At 34.6% G+C, this 22,379-nt stretch overlaps 1 protein-coding gene across 1 annotated transcript in view; it reads left to right on the plus strand.

The window, feature by feature from the left end:
* Positions 1-22,379, plus strand: part of CAMSAP2 (calmodulin regulated spectrin associated protein family member 2) — a 159,548-nt gene that overhangs the window by 102,452 nt on the left and 34,717 nt on the right. Inside the window, exons 5-7 of the mRNA XM_074220896.1 lie at positions 5,963-5,995; positions 11,123-11,264; positions 13,578-13,717. Of these exons, the coding sequence (XP_074076997.1) occupies positions 5,963-5,995; positions 11,123-11,264; positions 13,578-13,717 (315 nt within the window). The remainder of the gene's footprint in view (positions 1-5,962; positions 5,996-11,122; positions 11,265-13,577; positions 13,718-22,379) is intronic.

Consider the following 22,379-nt stretch of genomic DNA (forward strand, 5'->3'; position numbering starts at 1 on the left):
CCTTTTGTCATGATTAATGTGGAAATAATTTTAACATGACTGTACATCTACAACCTATATTAGATTGCTTACTGTCTTGGGGAAGAGAAAAAGAAAGGGAGGGGAGGAAGAAAAATTTTAAACTTAAAATCTTACAAAAATGAATGTTAAAATAATTGTAGACAATATAAAATACTTGGGAGTCTACCTGCCAAGATAAACCCAGGAACTATACAAACACATTTAAAAAGTCTTCTTGAGTAGACACTTTTTTTTTTTTTTTTTTTTTTTATTTTTTTAGGATTTTTGCAAGGCAAATGGGGTTAAGTGGCTTGCCCAAGGCCACACAGCTAGGTAATTATTAAGTGTCTGAGACCGGATTTGAACCCAGGTACTCCTGACTCCAGGGCCGGTGCTTTATCCACTATGCCACCTAGCCGCCCCTTGAGTAGACTCTTAAGAAGTTCACACTTGGTTCATTTTTTGGTTATATACTAAAACAAATTTTAAAAATATATTTTTAAAGTAATACTTAAAAATTACATTACAATTAGAACTTCTTAAATAGTTTTATATAACGTTAAAGTTTTAAATTTATTAATTCTAATTCAGTAGCTCATTATTTACTTAGTGAATTATGTAATATCTTTTATTATTTTGACTTTCTCTTGTCAGCCATTTGGTAATTTTTGCTACTCATTAAGGTAGGCGGAGAAAATATAGTCAGTTATGCTATTTTCACTGATAATCTTAAGTGGGAAGAAGCAAAGGGACAAAGTAAAGTAGGAGTAGACTTAATGGCTTGAGAAAATAATAACAGTGGGGAAATTGGAGGTTACGAAGAGAGGACTAAGAATAGATTTAGAAGAGCAGTAAGGCATAGGGAGAATTGAAACGATAGGATGTTATGATCAGAGGGAGGAATATCAAAATAATGGAAGATTTTTGGCTGATGGCAAAATCTAGTCTGACTCTGCCTATGCTTTGGAGTTGAGGGAGTCATTTGTGTGGTTTGAAGAGAGTCACGAACCTGGAATATTAAGATGTTAAAGGAGTATCGACGTGTTTGCTGTTGTGCCAGCCTCATTTTCTGCTCTTTTTTGTATATGAAAATGTTTGTGTTTGTTGGTCTCTGTTTCTTGAACAAGTTTATCTTGATATCTCTTATTAGTGTAAGGTCAGGCCATGATGATCAGAGAAAGACAGTGTACTAGGTGCTGAACTTCAGGAGAAAGGGGATGAAATGACCTGAGGAGGGCTAACAGCCCCTAGACACCATGGTCTGGGGGGAGGGTGAAGATTGACTTCCTGAACTTTAGAGGAAGATGTTTGTGAGTGATGGCAGCACAGAAGTGACCATGAGGAGACTAAGAAAACAATAAGTGATTAATAGGGACAGTAGAGGGTCTACAGATGGTGTCATGTGAGGGACAAAGGAAGGAAATAAGCATTTATTAAGCTCCTGCTATATTCTAGAAACTCTACAGAATCTTTTACAGTGACCCTGTTTTACAGTGACCCTGAGAAGGTAAGTGCTGTTCTGAGGCAGAGGGGAAGTAACCTACCCAGGATCACACAATAAATGTCAGGTCAGATTTGAATTTGGGGTCTTTCTGACTCCCATCCAGGGCTCCATACCATCTAATTCCCTCCAATTATTGTGCTTGTTCCCAGGGTAGAATTGAAAGCATTGGTTAGAAGTTGTGAAGAAGCAAAATTAGATTTGCTATAAGGAAAAAGCACAAGATTTAGAGCTCTCCAAAAGTCCAGTGGTCTTCCATAATAGAAGGGTGGGGCTCCCTCTTCTAGCAGGCCTTAAGGAAAAGGTTGAATGACTACCTATAGAAGTCATATTATAGCAACTGTTTAAGCATGGATTGATTTAAATGGCCTTGATATGAGGCAATAAAAACAGAAGGTCTGTTTGGGGATCAGTGAGGGAGGGATTAGCAGGAGCAAAAGGGAATTCTTAGAAAAAAGACTTTAATTCTTTTATTTTCTTAAATTGACAGTATTCATTAACCTATGTGTGCTATATGCTTATTTGAGAACTTCATTTTTACTATATTCCACTTATAAATACAAGGTTCTTTTCTATTGTGACATTTGCTACATTGTAAAGAGAAATATTCATAGGGCTATTGCAGGGGTGGAAATCAAATGAAGCCATTACTTTTGGAAAATAGATAATTATTTAGTTCTAATTGCATTTTTTCCTTAAAATGCAACCTCTAAATAAATTAAATCTTCTCTATCAAGTCTCTTAACTAATACTTTGTAATCTTTGGCAGTAATTTTTAATACTTTTTCTTTGTTGCCTTTATCCATGTGGATCCTAGAAGTGTATCCATTTTGATAAGCTTTGGGAAGTTGTCTGTTAAAACTTTATTATCTGTACTCTAAAACAACAGACTTTTTATCTATTGTTCTCAGGTTGAAATATAGCTACCTCAGTATTTTTAAGCAAAGAATCAACAACTACTGCTATTTTTCTCTTCTTCCTATGTCTCTTACTGCCAAGCAGGCAGCTGGAAATCCAGGACTTGAGAGGTCAAGGCTAGAAATTAATATTTGGGAGTCATCTTCATAGAAATGATAGCTGAAACTGTAGCAGTGGCTCCCTGAAAGGAAAGACACCCTAACAGTTATTACTATTAAACATTATGATGAGTTATCTTGGGAATTAAAGTGTTTCCCCCTTACTAGAGGTCTGTAGGGACTACTCTTGGATGTTTCAGAGGACCAGATGCTGCTTTTAGGATTGGGTGGATGCTGAACAGTCACTGAACATTTAAGCAGTAGTTTTTATGTATTGTGTATTGTACCAGATTCTGGAACTAGACAAAACCTCCTTTCCAATTTCTTTAATTCTTTGTGAAATTGCTGGAAATAATTGTGTAGACAAAGAGATAAGAAGGTATCTGTGGATATATCCTGGGGGAACATTATTAGTATCATCATTATCATCATCAATAACAGTCTCCTAAAATTTTATTTATTTATTTATTTAAAGCAATGGGGTTAAGTGACTTGCTCAAGGTCACACAGCTAGGCAGTTATGAAGTGTATGAGCCTGGATTTGAACTCAGGTACTCCTGACTCCAGGGCTGGTGCTCAATCCACTGTGCCACCTAGCTGTCCCAATAATGGTTGACATTTTTATAGTAGTTTAAAGCTTTCAGGTTCTTTAACATACATACAACTCCTCTATGAGATAGATAATATTATGATGTCCAGTTCTTAGATTAGGAAGTTGAGCCTGCTAGTCAATAAACATTTTATATGTATATATATATATATATAGAGAGAGAGAGAGAGAGAGAACCTGTTATGTTCTCTCTGGCATGAGAGTTGAGAGATGAAATTGTTTTTCTAGTATCACATAGCTGATAAATATTTGAGGCAGAATCAAAACTCATGTTTTCCTGAGTCCAAGTCTCTAACCAATAGAGCTACCTAGTATACCTAGTAGAAGGGAGAATAGTCAGAACTGGCAGAGTCTAGTATCACAAACCCAGGCAGGGGAATCTTTAAAGAAAAAATTAAGCAGGGGTAGGTGGTAGCACAGTGTATAGAGTACCAACCCTGGAATCAGGAGAACCTGACCTCAGTAAGTTATTGACTCTGTGACTCTGGGCAAGTGACCTAAATCTAATCCCTAATTCCCCTCTTTTACCGCCCCCCCCCCCCCCAAATCAGGAGAACAAGCACAGATTTAAAAAAGGTCATGGTCAGACCATATCTATTCTTATATTTATTCCTGGGCATCACTTTTTTTTTCGGTTTTTGCAAGGCAATGGGATTAAGTGGCTTGGCCAAGATCACACAGGTAGGTAATTATTAAATGTCTGAAGCCAGATTTGAACTCAGGTACTCCTGACTCCAGGGCCAGTGTTGTATCTACTGCACCACCCAGCCACCCCCATGGGCATCCTATTTTAATAAGGATATTGTTAACCTAAATTCTATGCAAAGCAATCCAATCAGAGAGGTAAAGGGCCTTTGACATGAAATCACACCAAGATTAGCTGAAGGAACTGGAGCTGGAGGAATAAAAAATGTGAGAAGGCAGATCAGACGTCTTTATGGATTTGAGAGGTTTAGACATGCTGTCTGGAAAAACTTCCTAACAATGAAAGCTGTCCCAATCACGTTATGTTTCTCCTCCATGGTGGAGCAGAGTCTGAATTGCCATTTGTGTGGTATATCATCTTAGGAATTCAGGTATGGGTTAGATTAGGTGGCAACTGATGTCCCATGTAACTTATCTTTTAAATTCTGTGATTCTGGTCCTGCCTGGTGATCAGAGTAGGGATTTGTATCTGAAGGTATTCCTGCCTGGCTGGTTATAAAAGAATGAGAGTTCTGAGAGAGAGAGAGAGAGAGAGAGAGAGAGAGAGAGAGAGAGAGAGAGAGAGAGAGAGAGAGAAAACGAACACGAACTGTTTTTCTGGTTGATTACTTAGCAAACATTTTATTTATTCTCTTTGAACAAGGGAGGGATATCATATTTGATTGTCTCAAAAAGTTATTTAATTTTTCCTTAGTGCTGTTTTCCTAGTTGTTTTACTTAGGAAACATTTTAAAGTAGTTTTGATGTAAATTTATCTAAGTAATCACAGTATCTAAAGCTGTTACTATATATTTAACTTCTAAAGATTTGGAATAAGAGGATTGTGGGTTTGAGTTGCTTATGATCTTGGACAGTATGCTTGTCCTCTGAGTCTCAGCTTTATTTGTGATGTTAAACTGTATGACATTTTGAAGTCCCTTCTAGTTTTGGCTTAAAATCATAGAAGTACTAGTTTTTTTTGTTTTGATCTCCTTCCTGTTCACCCACATTTCCATTCTTCCTTTTTTCACTCTCTTTCTTCCCCTCCATCCTTCTTCCTTCCTTCCTTCAGTTGTATTTGAAGACTTGTCATGTGGATAAGAATTAAATTTGTATCCCTAGATGGTAGATCTACATTGATGAAAATTACAAAGAGGCATATTTTGTTAGAAAGTAAAAACTTACTATTAAGTAAAGTATCTTCCTTGGGAGGTACAGGATTGATTTTCAGTTAAGGTCTAATTTAGTATGGCCTACCATCTCCCCTAAGGAATACCTTTTAAGTAAAGTAGGTAGTTGTGCCTCCCCACCCGCCATTACATTCCCCAGTCGAATGTAGGATCCTTGAGGACAGGAAATTATTTTGTCCCTGCATCCCAAGGTCTAAACATAGTGCTTGGCATATAATAGTTGCTTGATATACTTGTTGAATAAATGCATTAATATTATTTCAAATATATTTAGTTAATAGCTACTTGCTTTGTATACTTGAGTATTTTCACAATGACTATGAAATAGGCAGGTTATTAAATTTCACATGACTCAATAAGAAAAAACCTAATGGAGACAGATCAGGTGATCAAGCAAGACAGCCTCCTCTACTGATCAGTCTGCCAAATCTTATGATAAGCAAAAGAACTTTTCATCTTGCTCATGTTACTACTTTTGGTGTTTGCCACTGCAAAAACCTGTCTCTAAACTCTTTTTTCCCCTTTGAGTAGAAACTCACCTTATTGAATTTTACTTAGAAAGAATCTTTAAGGGAAGTGCAAAATTTTGTATTATTAGATATAATAATTGCACATTTGCTTTGCACTGCATGTTTTATTTGATTTGGTAGTATGACTTAAGTGTCTATTTTTTTTACATTTCATTTGTAATTGAATACCATGATGCCAAAATTCAGAGTTGAAATTTCCTACCAGCAGAATAAACTCGAGATCCTGGTGTTTTGAGATCAGTAGGAGAATGTTTAAAAATCTTTATCATAGGTACTGTATTTTAAGAAACTCTTCAAATGAACTTTTATTCATATTTTATGGATACTATGTACTTGCAATTCATGTTTTTAGAAAGTTAAAAATAAATTCTGATAAATTTTCCCTTTGCCTTTTACCTTCTCTTTTTTTTTTCCTGCTGCCTCTTCTGAAGTCTCCTTCCAAATGGTTTTGGAAACTGGTTCCTGTAAGTTTGCCCACCTACTTCACTTTGATCTTCATTTTCACTTCTTTAGAATGACTTTATCCTATGTCACTCTGTTGTAATTCCTTTCATGTAATTTTGCTGATGATATCTAGAGAAATTTTAGGATTTCTAGTTATTTTAAGGCAAGATGGGGAAAAATTAAAATATAAAAAGGTTGTTTAGAGATAGGTTTAAAATAATGTGAAGAATAACTGTTCCTTAGTTGATCTGAAATAGGAGTAATCCCAGCCCATCATAGTGTAGGTAAAAAAAGGTTTTGGGATATAGAGTCTTTATTTGTAACAAGCTCCGTAAAAATGATGAGTACAGATCACAATGAAAAAAATGTTCGGTCAAGTTATAATTTGACATAAAATAGCCATCAAAATTTTGGCTTTAGCTTATAAAAATCATCTTTTTCATTAAATTTTATTTGCATTTCTTTTTATACAGTAATTGATTGAATGAAATTGTTGGATCAGGGAGGAAGATGAATTATATTTTCTTTAACTTTTTATTTACTTCTGTGTGTTTAGGATATTTACACACACAGTGTCAAATTTTAGTTTGACTTATAAAGATGACCTTTTGAAATGATATGCTATATAAGATGTCTCAGAAATGTTAATACAGTTTGGGGCTTTAATAATTTTAGAAATGTAAGTACTACAATCTTTAAAAAAATATTTTGAAATTATTTATTTAAATTGTTTAATTATTTAAAATTATTAAAAAATATTTTAAAATATTTGTCATTAATATTCAGCATAACCATTATTTTGTGCCATACATTGTATAGTTGATGTTTTTTAACTTTCAATTGTTGCTCCGTGATTGAAAGAATTGCATTAGTAATCCTAACACTAAGTTCATCCAAAGAATGAAGTTCTGATACAAAAAAGACAAAACAGGTGACTATGATGATCAAGCAAAGAGAACCTCATCTACTGGTCCACATGTCTGGGTTTTGTAAAGTGTTGCATATACAATGCATAATGATAGGATGACTCACCTTGTCAAAATTAGCATTTTGAACTCAATAGTAAAATTTAAAAACTAAACAAGTTTTTTAAACAACTTAAAGATCTTTAAATAATTAAGCATTTGGGGCGGCTAGGTGGCACAGTGGATAGAGGACCAGCCCTGGAGTCAGGACTACCTGAGTTCAAATCTGGCCTCATACACTTAATAATTACCCAGCTGTGTGGCCTTGGGCAAGCCACTTAACCCCATTTGTCTTGCAAAATACTAAAAAATAAATAAAATAATTAAACATTTTATTTTTTTTATAAGGTGTAACATTTATATTTCTGAAGTTATTAAAACTACCTTCAGATTTTTGGAATACCCCAAATATCTTTAATTTTAATATAAGGATACTTTGATTAGTTTTATTGTTAGAAATAGAAATGTTCCTTATGTATTTTAGAAAAAAAGAAACCAGGAAATTATTTTTAGGGGAATAAGGTTAAGAACGTATTGACTCTTTAATTGTGAGATGACTAAATAGTTCAAAATCTGGCTTATGAAAGGGGAGTTTATAAGTAACTCAGGAACTAGAATTATTTTGCCCTTGTAGTTTAATTTTTTTTCTAGGACAGAATCTTCAAGAAAATGGATAAACTTTATACCACCACTCAGTGTGTTGATTCTCTGTAGTATACCACACATAGTTATTATTCCAAACATTAGAAAACTATATCTGTTAACTAATTATAACTATCACTTGATAGGAAATAATACAATGGATAGAAATTAGCAAAAGGCCCTTCACCCTAGAAAACAATTTGCTTTTCTTATAACTTTTAGATTTTTCAAGGCAATGGGGTTAAGTGACTTGCACAAGGCCACACGGCTAGGTGTCTGAGTTAAGTGTCTGAGGCCCGATTTGAACTCAGGTACTCCCGACTCCAGGGCCGGTGCTCTATCCACTACGCCACCTAGCCGCCCCACTTCTTATAACTTTCAAAGACTCATTCTTTTACCCTTTTTTTAAACCATTTTTTTCCATTGTTAAGTAGATTCTAGTGTAGACTTCCTTATGATCAAAGACTGTTTTCATTTTTGTCTTTGGGACTTAGGTTAGTCTTTGGCATATAGTAAAGATTTAATAAATGCATCTTGAATGATTAATATGGACTGTGATCAAAGTAGCCTGCACTCTGCTTGGAATAGCTTTGGGTAGTTTTGGTCTTAGGCCACTTGTCTCCCTAGATTTCCTAGAAACAAACCTTAATCAGGTCAGTACTGATAGGAATAGGAATTCTCTGAACAATCATGGTAAACCTAGAACTGGACCTCATTCTGTTTCATAAACTGAACCTGTCAGGCTCTTTACTGTTTATGTCTTCTACTTAAATGTTCCATTAAGTTGTTTTCCTTGGACTCATTTGAAAAGTGATGAACCAGATTATCCAAATGATACCCCGCAGGTCCTTGACAGAAATGAGCCCCTTTTTCATGGTCAGGCAAAATTTCTTGATACAGAGGTAATATTTGAAGATTTATAAATCTATCTATATTTTTGTCATACAATGGGATCTGGGACTAGAATTACTCAAGATTTCAGAAGGTGCTTCTGTTGAGTTATAGGAAGAAGAAGATTTTCTAAAAGAAAAAATAGTAGAGATGGGTAGCAATTAAAAAAATGTCTTTATACAGCATTATTCTATGAATAATAGTGGTATTCCAAGACTTAATAGATATCTTGAACATTTGAAAGACCCCTGCATGGGGGAAAAGACATATTTTTTTCCATAGCCCTGAAGAGAGAAAAGAATAGTATTATGTTTAAGATAAGACTTATATTTCGCTATTGTAATCTCATGGAGTAATGGAATGCATTTTCCTGTTGAAGTAATATTACAAATGATTAGGTTTTCATAATGATCTTTTAAGCCCATAATGTAGTTGAAATAATACTGCTAGGTATTCTATTAATAATTGGTATTAGTTTTTCTATATAAATATTTATATATTATAGTATAAAAATTGGTATTAGTATTTATTACCTTTTGCTTTCAGTTTCATTCTCAATGGGTATTAAGGAAGAGCAATTTGAACAATTAGAAGATTATATAACATGTGTATATTCCTATGTAATGTTGTCAAAATACCTACATTTATTGGAGAAATGTTGATAATTAAATTTTCCACTTTTTATTAGATGTTCTTCTGAGCCATTGCTAAAATTAAATCAAAACTCATAGATAATTATGCTTCTGTCAGTGAAATTTTAATTTCTCCATGCTTATTTTAATTTCTAATTATTTTCAGTATCTCATTAATTATAGAGTTAAACTGTGAATTGGAAATTTGGTTCCAATAAGAAAAAGCCTAATTAAATATTCTTATAGACATTTCTGATTTTTGAACATCCTTATGCTTGAAAACTGTTGATATTGCAGTGGTACCTGGGACAGATAAAAATAGAAATGCATACAGATATCCTCACCTGTTAAAATTAAGAGGCTTCAACTACTCTTCTAAATGTCTTGTTGCCAAATTTTTATGAATACAAGAATTTCACTATTCCAGCATATCAGTTATACCTTATATAACTAAATACTTAGGATTATTATTTCTGTTTTGAGAAACTAATCTCCTTTAAAAATAAGTTTTAAAAAACTGTCTGCCCCTTTTATAAACTTGTCTTTTTTTTTTTAGTTGGTTTTTTTTTTTTGCAAGGCAGTGGGGTGACTTGTCCAAGATCACACAACTTGGTAATTATTATGTGTCTGAGACTGGATTTGAACTCAGTCACTCCTGACTCCAGGGCCAGTGCTCTATCCACTGTACCACCTAGCTGCCTCTATCATAAAGTCTTTAGAGAAAAATGCTTTGATTTTTTTTTTTCAAGTGATTATGGGCATTTGAAATAGCCATTGATTTTTCTCTACAACTATTCCCTATATAAAGAAATCTATAGCATTTTTCCATTTTAAAACTGAGTTGTCTTTTACCTCAGTTACTTCAGGTATAGAATTCTGTGTTGGTTGAAGGCAGTATGGCATAATTCAACTACTGGATTTTTTTTAATCAGTCGAGGCCTAGTCTTGAATCCTAACTCTGTAATTTGTACTACTCATGAAACCTTGAGTAAACTGATTAATTTTTCCAAGTCTTGTCTTATTTCATTTGCAAAATAAGAGCACTGGACTATATAATCCTCTAAATCCAGTGTCTCTTCTGATCCTGTGTTATTTCTTTTTTTCAAGAATTTTTCCTGGTATTAAAATTATAATTTAATAATAATAATACTTTATTTTTGCACTAAAAAAATCTTGTTACTATTTCTAGTGTCTTTCTTACACAGAACTAACAGCTTTGTTGGAAAGAAAGAAAATTCAGCATTATCTGAATCATTATCATTGAGATAAAACAAATATCAATGTACTTTATACTGTATACACTTTGTTGTCTAAAATTTGTAATTGTTTTTACATTAGTTAAAGTACAAAGTTTTCATTAGTTCATGAATACTATTAAAATTTAAATTATACATTGTGTTCCAAAAGTATGTTCATTTGTTTCATTTTGGTTCTTTGTGACCCCATTTTGGGTTTTCTTATAAAAGATACTGGAGTAGTTTGCTAGTTCCTTCTCCAGCACATTTAATAGATGGGGAAACTGAGGCAAACAGGGTTAAGTGATTTTACCAAGTTTGCACAGCTTGTGTCTGAACTCAGGTCCTCCTGAGTTCTTGACTCCAAGCCCACTGCTCTGCCCACTATACCATGTAGCTGCCTTTGGTGAGCTACTCAGTTTTAGTATTAATAGCAACCTGTTAACATTTAGAGGTGCACTAAGAATTTTGGGACACACCCTATAAGAGCTTTTTAAAGATCTAAACTGAATGGTAAATTATATAAATTGCAAGATCATAAAATATTTAAATGTTCTCTGGACTTTGGTATTTTATATATTTACTTTGATAAAATAGAATATTATAAAACAAAAGGATGGATAGTATTAATCTGATAATGATTAACAAAATGTTTAGTTTTAATTATTCTAGGATATATTTTGCTAATGAAGCATTAGTTGCCCAATAGTAACATTATGTTCATTTTTTTCATGTATTTCTAAGCATTTATCTTGTTTTAATTTTTTCCTTTTACATTATAGGCTCGTTATAGGAAAGAGCCAACATTGCTTAAGCAGCTTCCTTGCATTCCATTAATGGAAAATCTCTTGAAGGATGGTACAGATGGCTGTGCTTTAGCTGCCCTCATCCATTTCTACTGTCCTGATATTGTCAGGCTAGAGGGTAAGTTCCAATGCTAAATAATTCTGTACAAAGATTCTGACAAATATCAATGTACTTTATAAGTAATAAAGGTTCATATTTTTAATAAATGCTTATTTTGAAATCTACCTTCTAAGACATTCAAAAGATAGCATATTTAGACATATCTTTTATTTACACATTCCATTTTTCATGGGACCATGATTTTAGTTTAAATGTGAGTTCTGTTGGGACAACTAGGTGGCCCAGTGGCTAGAATACAAGTCCTGGAGTCAGGAGGACCTGAGTTCAAATTCTACCTCAGACACTTAATACTTAACTAGACATGTGACCTTGGGCAAACTATTTAACCCCACTGCCTTGCAAAGGAAAAAATGAGTTCTCTTGTTACTAATGCAGGAAGAGAAGAATTTGGACTATTGTAGTATCCTCCTGAATGACCTGCCTATCTCAACTCCTCCTTATTCATCCCCCACACAGATACTAAAGTGATTTTCCTAAAGTGTGACTCTTTCCATATTATTCCCCTTCCCAGTAATCTCTAGTGTCCTATAGAGTCATATAGAAACTCCTTTGTTTATCATTTAAAGGTCTTCACAGCGGGCAGCTAGGTGGCGTAATGGATAAAGCACTAGCCCTGGAGTCAGGAGTACCTGGGTTCAAATCCAGTCTCAGACACTTAATAATTACCTAGCTGTGTGGCCTTGGGCAAGCCACTTAACCCCATTTGCCTTGCAAAAAAAACCAAAAAATAAAAAATAAAAGTTCTTCACAACTTAGATCCAATCTACTGATAAAAGCCTTATAATGGATCATTTTTCTTCATTCACTCCAGAGACAGCCAAGCTAACTTTTCTGTTGCCAATGACAAACACTCCAATTCCGACATCTTTGCCTTTGCACAGGCTATCACCCATGAGTAGAATGCACTCCTTTGTCATTTCTTCATTTTAGAAGCCCTAATTTCTTTAACTGCTTAGCTGCTTAGCTCTGGTGCCATATTCCTTCTATTAGGCCTTTTTTGATTCCTATCTTCTCTCATGTTAGTATCTTCTCAAAATTACCTTTTGTTTTGTGTATTCTTATACATATTGTCTCTTCTGATAATAGTGCTCTTTGAAGGCAGCAACCGTTTCATTTTTTTTTTCTTTATTTCCCCCCAAATCCAGTATTTGACCTTTTTTTTTTTAAACTCAGGTCCTCCTGATTCCAGGGCCGGTGCTCTATCCACTGCACCACCCAACTGCCCCCTAGTATTTGACTATTAAAACAGTGCTTGTTTATGGGTTAGATCATTGATTTTCATGGTTGTCTTTTTTGCATATGTTCATAAACTACTATAGTGCAAGGTGGGAGAATGTCTTAGAACATTTATCTTGTTTTTTTGATATGATAAAGTATTCCTTTCTTCTCTAAGAAGATGTGAACTAATCCTTTCTTTTGACTTCAACTTCCTTTAGTCTTCCATCTGCATTTGTAACTAGAATATGAATAAGAGTGTTACTCTGGTATTCTGATTGTTCTAGTAGTACATCTATTCATTCATTAGACAATGATCTCATAAGGAAAACACAAGCAACTAAGTTGATATTTATAGATAATCTACAAGAGGTATAATTCTTTGTACCTTCTGATCCCTTTTCCATCTTTGTTACCATTGCTTTAAAGTGGGAAGGGTCTGTAAGCACTGAAGACTAATTTAATTTTTTTTTTGGCAGGGCAAGGGGGTTAAGTGACTTGCATGTCTGAAGCCAAATTTGAACTCAGGTTCTCCTATCTCCAGGACTAGTGCTCTGTCTACTGTGCCACCTAGCTGTCCCAGGCTCATTGAATTTTTTGCTTTAATTTAAATGTCATCATGACCAGAGTTCATCACTGAGTAATCAACCTACTTGTGATGAGGCTATCTTTACTAAACCAGACTAGTCCCTAAAAACCCACATAATAATCCTTTGCTGGACCATGCTCCAAAGCCTTTCTATCACTGTAGCAGCTGCCAGATCTTGAACTTTGCTGTCATAACCTTTGAGATCCTAGGATCATCTCCTTGCCTTGATGAGAATTCCATGTAAGACTTTAAAAAGGTTTATTCATTTTTTAACATTTTTAAGTTTTTGCAAGGCAATGGGATTAAGTGGCTTGCCCAAAGCTGCACAGCTAGGCAATTATTAAGTGTCTGAGCCTGGATTTGAACTCAGGTACTCCTGACTCCAGGGCTGGTGCTCTGTCCACCGTGCCACCTAGCTGCCCCTAACCACCCCAAGTTTTAAAAAAATTAATTTTAAAACATTTTACCATCAAATGAGCACTGACATTTTTTTTTTCTTTTCCAAGATATTTGTTTGAAAGAAACTATGTCATTGGCTGACAGCTTATATAATCTTCAACTAATCCAAGAATTTTGCCAAGAGTATTTGAACCAATGCTGCCATTTTACCCTTGAAGATATGCTTTATGCTGCATCATCTATAAAGGTAAACCAAATTGTTTATATTTCTTAATGTGATTTTCAAAGCTTCATATGGGTTAAAATTTACTGAAAAGTTACATAAATGGCTATGATTTCCAAAGTTTCATAAAGAATGTTGACTACATTAATAGAACATCTATTTGTAGGATCTGTCCTAAATTTTTTCCCTATTGTTATTTTTCTGTTAACCTTTACCCATTAACTTTTATACATTTAGTTGATGTATAGGGAAACTCTGGGATAAAATTAAGACTTAAGTAAAAATCATTATTTTATATGTGAGGAGAAAACCAACAAAACTATGTAGTATAAGAAGTTTTAATATTTTTTGAACAATTTAAAATGTGTCATCTTCCAAATTAAAAATCCCTCACTAAAATTCAAAATGTTCATGTTACTTTTAACATTTGGCTGAGTTGGTATATTAAAATTTTTAACTTATGATAATTGTGTAGTCTTATATAATTTGCAAAGTTCTTTTACATACATCATCTCATTTCATTTCACAAAATTCCTATGAGGGAAGAAGAACAAATGAAAATTAACTGTATTTTATAAATGAAGACTTACACAGATGAATGACCTGTCCAAGCATGCAAGAGTGTAAAGAACTCAGAACTTAAGTTTTATAATCAATGTTAATAATAATCTAAAGCAGGGGCAGGGAACTCAAGGGCCAATTGGTCTGCCACCTCTATAGCAAACATAGACAAGATTTGAAATTCAATAAATCCTCAGCTTTTTAGGGGTGAATTAATTAATTTTTGACCAAATATAGCAGGTGAATGATATTATTAACATCTAAATAGTCTTGGCAGAAAAGGTTCCCCATCCCTATTATAAAAGATTCACTATGAGCCTGGTGTTAAATATCACATTTTTTTAGGGTTTTATAAATTATTTCCTGTACTTGGGTTATATATAACATTTAACTGGTAATTTATAAACTGCATCTCATGATATTAAATTTTTTTTCTTGGAAATGTTCTTATCTTTATTTCTCCAATTTTTTTTTATATTTTTTTGTCAAGGAAAATGGGGTTAAGTGGCTTGCCCAAGGCCACACAGCTAGGTAATTATTAAGTGTCTGAGACCAGATTTGAACCCAGGTACTCCTGACTCCAGGGCCAGTGCTTTATCCACTGCGCCACCTAGCCGCCCCCTCCAATTTTTTAACATTTTGTTTTTTGAGTTCTAAATTCTATTCCTTCCTCCCACCCTTCCCCACCCCTTACTAAGATAAAAAAGCAATCAGATATAGGTTATATGTGCAATTATATAAAAAAGTCCATATTAATCATTTTGTATTAGAAGACAAAAAATGAAAGAAAATGAAATCTTATGCTTGTCTGTATTCAGTCATCATCTATTCTTTCTCTGGAGGTAGCAAGTATATTTCATTGTTAGTCCTTTGGGATTGTCTTGGAGAGAATAGCTAAGTCAGTGACAGTTCTTTGTTATATATTATTGCTGTTACTTTTTACAACGTTCTCCTGGTTCTGTTCATTTCACTTCTGCATCTGTTCATGTCTTTCCAAATTTTTTTGAAATCATCTTCCTTATTATTTTTATAACACAATAATGCTTCATTATAATCATATATATGTGTACAGACATACACACACACACACAACTTGCTTAGCCATTTTCTGGTTAATGGACATCCTTTTGATTTTCAATGCTTAGCCTTCATAAAAAGAGCTGCTCCAAATATTTTTATACTAATAGGTCCTTTACCCTTTTTTTTAGCTGTCTTTGGGATATTGATCTAACCAGTAGTATTATTGTTGGACCTGCACAGTTTTGTAGCCCTTTGAGCATAGTTTCAAATTGCTCTCCAGAATGGTTTAATTACTTCATAACTCCACTGATAGTCTTTCATCTTTCCTACATCCCCTCCAATATCCAGCATTTTTCTTTTTTGTCATATTAGTCACTCTGGTAGGTGTGAGGGTGTTACCTCAGAGTTGTTTTAATTTTCATTTCTTTGATCAGTAGTGATTTAGAACTTTTTTATTTGAACTCTAGATAGCTTCAGTTTCTTTGTCTGAAAATTGCCTTTTCACATTCTTAAACCATTTATCAATTGAGGAATGATTTGTATTTTTTATAAATTTGGCTTAGTTCTCTATGTATTTTGAGAAATGTTACTTTTATTAGATATAACTTGTTGCAAAAATTTTCCCCTAGTTTTCTCTTTTTCTTATAATATTGATTATCGTATTGGGTTTTTTGTGCAAAAATATTTAAATTTTATAGAGTCAAAATGATCTATTTTGCATTTTATAATGTTGTCTATATCTTCTTTGATCCTAAATCATAAATCTGATGGATAAACTATTCCATGCTCCCTTAATTTGCTAATGGTATCACCCTTTATGTGTAAATCATGTACCCATTTTGACTTAATCTTGGTATAGAGTGTGAAATGTTGATCTATGCCTAGTTTTGTCAAATGTGTTTGTTGTAAAAGCTTAGATATTTGGTTTATCATATAATAGACTACTATGTTCATTTATTAAATAATAATTTGTATCCTATTCCACTGATCCACCACTTTATTTCTTAGCCAGTACTAGATTGTTTTGATAATTACTATTTTATAATACAGATTGAGATCTGGTATGGCTAGATCACCTTCTTTCACAGTTTTTTTCCCACTTATTTCTTTGATATCTTTCACTTTTGTTTTTATAAAATAATTTTTTAATTGGTATGACACTGACCTATGCACGAGCAATTAATATTTTTCCAGTTTAAATAAGATTTCATTTGTGTTAAAAGTGTTTTATTAGGTTGTATTCATATAATTTCTAGGTTTGTTTTGGCAGGTAGACTACCAAGGATTTTATATTGTCTTCAGTTATTTTAAATGAAGCTTCTCTTTCTAATTCTTGCTGCTGAACTTTGGTAATATGTAGGAAGGCTGACAATTTCTGCAGGTTTCTTTTGTATCCTGCAACTTCGCTAAAATTGTTAATTTCAAGTAGTTTTTCAGTTAATTTGCTATAATTTTCTAAGGATAACATACCATCTGTAGAGAAATAATGTTTCCTTATTGCCTGTTCTAATTCCTTTAATTTCTTTTTCTTCCCCTATTACTATAGCATTTCTAGTAGAGGATTAAATATCTCTTGATATTAAAATAAATGAAAAGTGTAATTTTTTTTGCAAAAGTATTTTTTCCAATTACATGTAAAGATAGTTTTCAACATTCATTTTTATAAGATTTTGTGTTTCAAATTTTTCTTCCTCCCTCCCCAAATAAGCAAGCAGTCTGGTACAGGTTATACATATACAGTCATGGAAACATTTCCACATTAGTAATTTTGTGAAAAAGCAGAACAAGGGGTGGCTAGGTGGTGCAGTGGATAGAGTACCGGCCCTGGAGTCAGGAGTACCTGGGTTCAAATCTGGCCTCAGACACTTAATAATTACCTAGCTGTGTGGCCTTGGGCAAGCCACTTAACCCCATTTGCCTTGCAAAAAAAAAAACCTAAAAAAGAAAAAGCAGAACAAGAGGGATAAGCCATAAAAAATAAAAAAAGTGAAAGTAATATAATTTTTTTATTTGGTTTTCATTTTTTTTTAGATTTTTGCAAGGCAAATGGGGTTAAGTGGCTTGCCCAAGGCCACACAGCTAGGTAATTAGTAAGTGTCTGAGACCGGATTTGAACCCAGGTACTCCTGACTCCAGGGCCAGTGCTTTATCCACTACGCCACCTAGCCGCCCCTGAAAGTAATATAATTTGATCTGAATTCAGACATTATAGTTCTTTTTCTGCATGTGTATAGCACTTTCCTTCATGAGTATTTTGGAATCATCTTGGATCATTGTCTTGCTGAGAAGAACTAAGTCAGTCGTAGCTGTTCATCACACAGTGTTATTGTTATTGTGTACAGTGGTATCCTGGTTCTGCCTTATTTCACTCAGCAGCAGTTAATGTAAGTCTTTCTAGATTTTTCTGAAATCCAGCTGATCATCATTTTTTATTTTTTTAGGTTTTTGCAAGGCAAATGGGGTTAAGTGGCTTGCCCAAGGCCACACAGCTAGGTAATTTTTAAGTATCTGAAACTGGATTTGAACCCAGGTACTCCTGACTCCAGGGCTGGTGCTTTATCCACTGCACCACCTAGCTGCCCTGATCATCATTTTTGATAGCACAATAGTATTCCATTACATTCATACTTAGAACTTGTTCAGTCATTCCCTAATTAATGGGCATTCCTTCAATTTCCAGTTCTTTATTACCACAAAAAGAGTTTTGCACGTGTAGATCTTTTTTCTCTGAAAAAAATGTATTCTTTAGCTGTTTTTATTTGAATCTGAATTGAAATGTAAATATAACATGTTTTTATTTGAATTTGAAGGTAATTGAAATGTAAATATAAATATTCAAACCTTGTTTTTACAAATGGAAATTGCTTTTTCTGTTTGTGTATTTGAATTTTAAGTTAAATGGAGAAATTCACTAAATTAAGGTATTATATCTTAGAGTGAACTGAGCATTATTTAATCATGTAGTTTTATATCTAGCTATGTAAACATAGAAAGCACTTGTGCTCGGCCAAGGCAAATCCTAACCAAGTCTCTATTTCTACTTTTGTTTGGTCAAGCATGTTTGTACAGCATATGCAGGAAAACCCTCTAATGAGCAGATAAAAGCAAGAGAAATGAAGTCTTAGTTTCGTGTAACATCATCATGAGCATATCCAGTTCTTTGATCTGTTATATCAACTCAGCACCAAGACCTTACCAACATCTTCTGGTTCTCTTAGGACTTCTATTCTTTTATTCACTTTGATTTATTTGATACTATATCTATATAATAGATAGCAGAACCTATTGGATACATTCTCAGAACTGAATCATTGTTCCTAACTTAATGTTCAGCTTCCTTTCTTTCAGATCAGATGCCTTAAAAATTATTGATCAATTAATCAAACAAGTATTTAATAACAATTTGCTAAACAGATTACAAAGATGAGAATGAAACAGCCAACCTCAAGGATCTTATATTGTTTTTGGGGAAGTAACATATACAGATATGAATATATAGAGAATAAAATGCAAAGCAGTTTCAGGATGGGGGGGCTCACTGGTCACTGGAGATCAGAAAAGTCTTCTTATGAGAGGTAATACATGACCAGAGGTAGACCTTGCAAGACTTCAGGGATTCTGTAGAGCAAAGGTGAAGAGCGAGAGTATTTTATGTGGGGTAGAAGTCTGGTGCACAATTGAATGCTATATAGATAGACTGGTCAGAAGATCAGGCTTGTCAAACCATGTAAAGCAGGAAGATTGGTAATGTATGAAAGGCCAGATACTTTGGAGTCAGTGCTTTGAAAACTAGTTTTCTTCCATGACAGAATTTCTTTTTATCTGACTCAACTGTTCTTAACTCTTTATATCAAATTAAAGGAATTTGGAGCAAAGTTCAAATGTGGCAATTCCATTGTGTATCTGTTCCATAAATGCTCTTGTAATGATGGTGATTAGTTCTTTTCCTGTTGTTATCAAAGGAGATCTGAATGATATCACTATATTAGAGACAAGTGGCTGTGGCTAATCAGATCGATGCTCTACCACATATCAGGCACAATTAGTCCTTATGAATACCTAGGGAGGGTTCTCTAAACTTAAGCATCTTCATGTTTCAGTTTTGCCTAGCTCATAGAGCACAGCACCTCTCTGATGAGGTTGCACCATGCTGGGCAGTCCTGTGCCAGTGTTTCCCATGCAGAACAATCAGTTCCAGTGTTCTGAAGAGAGACCTTCAGAGTCTTCTTGTTTTGTTTTTTCTGATCCCCCTGTGAACACTTTCCCTGTGAGTTCTCCATAAAATAGTCTTTTTGGCAGGTATACATTTAGCATTTGAATATGTCCAGATTACTAGATTTGTACTTTCTATAATATTTTTGAATTCTTATCAGTTTAGCTCAAGAAAGGACCTCAGTATTCTGGTATTTTTCTCCTGCCAGATGATCTTCAGATTATCTTCCTAATACTATTTAAATGGAAATGATTCAGTTTCCTGGCATATGCTGGTAATTGTCCAGATTTCACAGACATATAGCAATGAGATCAGCACAATGAATGTGGACCTTCAGTTTGGTAGTCAGTCTAATATCTCTTCTCTCCCACACCTTCTTCTGGAGCCTCCCAAATACTGAGCTAGCTCTGGCAATGCGTGTGTCAGTCTCATTATCAACATGTAACTCCCTGGAAAATACATTGCTAAGGTATGTAAATTTGTCCATATTATTCAAAACTTCTCCATTTGCTATAACCAATGGTTCCATATATGCATGGTGTCATGCTGACTGGAGCTCCTATGTTTTCTTGTGTTAATTGTTAGACCATAATTAGTACACGCAGCAGAGGATCAATCCATACTTTGTTGGATCATAGCTTCAGAGGCTGCATTGAGTGTGCAATTATCTGCAAACAGAAGATCATATACCAACACTCCCTCCACTTTGATCTTGATTTGTAATCATTTCAAGTTGAAGAAGTTACCATCAGTGTGGTAGCTGATTGAGGCTGTGTTCATCCTCAATGAAGAAGTTTGATAACATGGCTGAAAACATCATGCTGTAAAAAGCATGGGAGCATTGCTATTATCCAGAAACCCAGGCAAGGATGCTGTCATGCAACTGACATGCAATATAACTGAACTTCTTCGGGCAACCAAATTTTGACATCATTTTCTATATAAGCCCTCAAAAGTGACAGTATCAAAGGCCTTATCAGATTCATAAACATTATATACAGACCTCTGCTCTGCTTCTGGCATTTTTTCCTGGAGTTGTCAGGCAGCAAACACCATAACAATCTTTTTGTTTTTGTTTTTGTTTTTTTAGGTTTTTGCAAGGCAATGGGGTTAAGTGGCTTGCCCAAGGCCACACAGCTAGGTAATTATTAAGTGTCTGAGACTGGATTTGAACTCAGGTACTCCTGACTCCAAGGCCGGTGCTTTATCCACTACGCCACCTAGCAGCCCCCATAACAATGTTTCTTGACCCTTTCTGAAGCCACAGTGGCTCCATCAGCACTGTATGTCTTTGTCCCATAAATAGACTTAAGGGCATCATAAAAGCACTTTAGATTGTTACTATCTGTATAAAATTGAATTTCATCTCTATTCTTACTGAGTCAAGAGTCCTGAATCTCTTTAAGCTTTACTTTTACTTCACTTTACTTTTTTTTAATTTTTTTTTTTTTTTTTAGGTTTTTGCAAGGCAACCGGGGTTAAGTGGCTTGCCCAAGGCCACACAGCTAGGTAATTATTAAGTGTCTGAGACCAGATTTGAATCCAGGTACTCCTGACTCCAGGGCCGGTGCTTTATCCACTACGCCACCTAGCCGCCTCTTTTACTTTACTTTTGATGGAAACTTTCTGCCTTCTTAGAAGTGGATGAGTTTTCCTGCTGTAAACTCTGTGGAGTTCTTGTTTTTCATATAGAAGCTTCTATATTTCTCCCCCTCATTTTCATCAAAACAGTCTTGATGTTTGTGAGTGTTCTGACCCAGATTAGCAAATGCAGTACATCAAGATCTCTGAAAGCTGCCCACTCCTTTTCTGCTCTACTGTTGCCACCTGTGTGTTGGCTCAAGTTTCCCTCCAAATTGGCAACAAACTGTTCTCACTGGAGAATTGCTCTAATCTCTTGATATTAATTCTTCCAGTAGTCACTTTGCCTTGGGGCTGTCACTTCAGGTGAATGTGAATATTTAGCTTGGCTAGGGTGAGTCTGTAATCAGTCCAGCATTTTGCACCTTTATCACTTTTGCAATCTCCTTACGATCACATAGACTATTAGATGCTAATGTTTGATGTGAGGGTGAATCCAGGAAGTTTTATTGTGTTGAGGTACATGGAAGACAATGTCTGTGATGAGAAGATCATAGGATGTGTAGGTCTTCAGTAGTATGTGACCATTGCTGTTGCTGTTTGCAACTTCATTTCTCTCAAAGACTCCCTGTCATGGTTGATAGTTGGAGCCTACTCTAGCCTTAAAGTCACCCAAAATTAAGCTTATCCTCTTTTGGTACATCGATAATAAGGGCCTCCAGATCATAAAATTTTTCTTTGCCTTCATCAGCTTTTGTCATGGAGGGAGCATGGGCACTGATGATGGTGCCATATTTTCCTTCAAATGTCAATCTCACTGTCACAAGCCTATCATTGTCATTTTGGTAGGCATTCAAGCTTGGCATCTAAATTAATTTTGATTGCTAAACCTACCCCAGCTTCATGATGCTCCCCTTCACTGCAAAAAAATTGTATATTCAATAAACTAGCTTACATTTACCAGCCTTGTTTTACTCAGAGCTGCTATTTGGATATGATACCTGTTGAGTTTTCTTGCGAGAAGAGCTATTTATCTTTCAGGTCTATTGGAACTTGTATTGTCTAGGAGTGTACACACAATCCATGCACTAATGGTGAGTGGGATATTCTTGGAAGAATTTGTATTTTTTTGTGTGTTTTAACTACAAGATGGGATCCCTGCCTACCATGGTAATCAGACCAGGGTGGGGTAAGCAGACAATCTTTTAGTCCTTTCCTCACACTGGGAGGTATGTAATACAATCCTTAAAAGGTTGCTCAGACACCCAGGAGACTGCTGATCCCACTTCTGCTTTCAGTGGGGAAAATGAC

Source organism: Macrotis lagotis, chromosome 2, assembly GCF_037893015.1.
Source record: "Macrotis lagotis isolate mMagLag1 chromosome 2, bilby.v1.9.chrom.fasta, whole genome shotgun sequence".
Classification (NCBI taxonomy): Eukaryota; Metazoa; Chordata; class Mammalia; order Peramelemorphia; family Peramelidae; genus Macrotis; species Macrotis lagotis.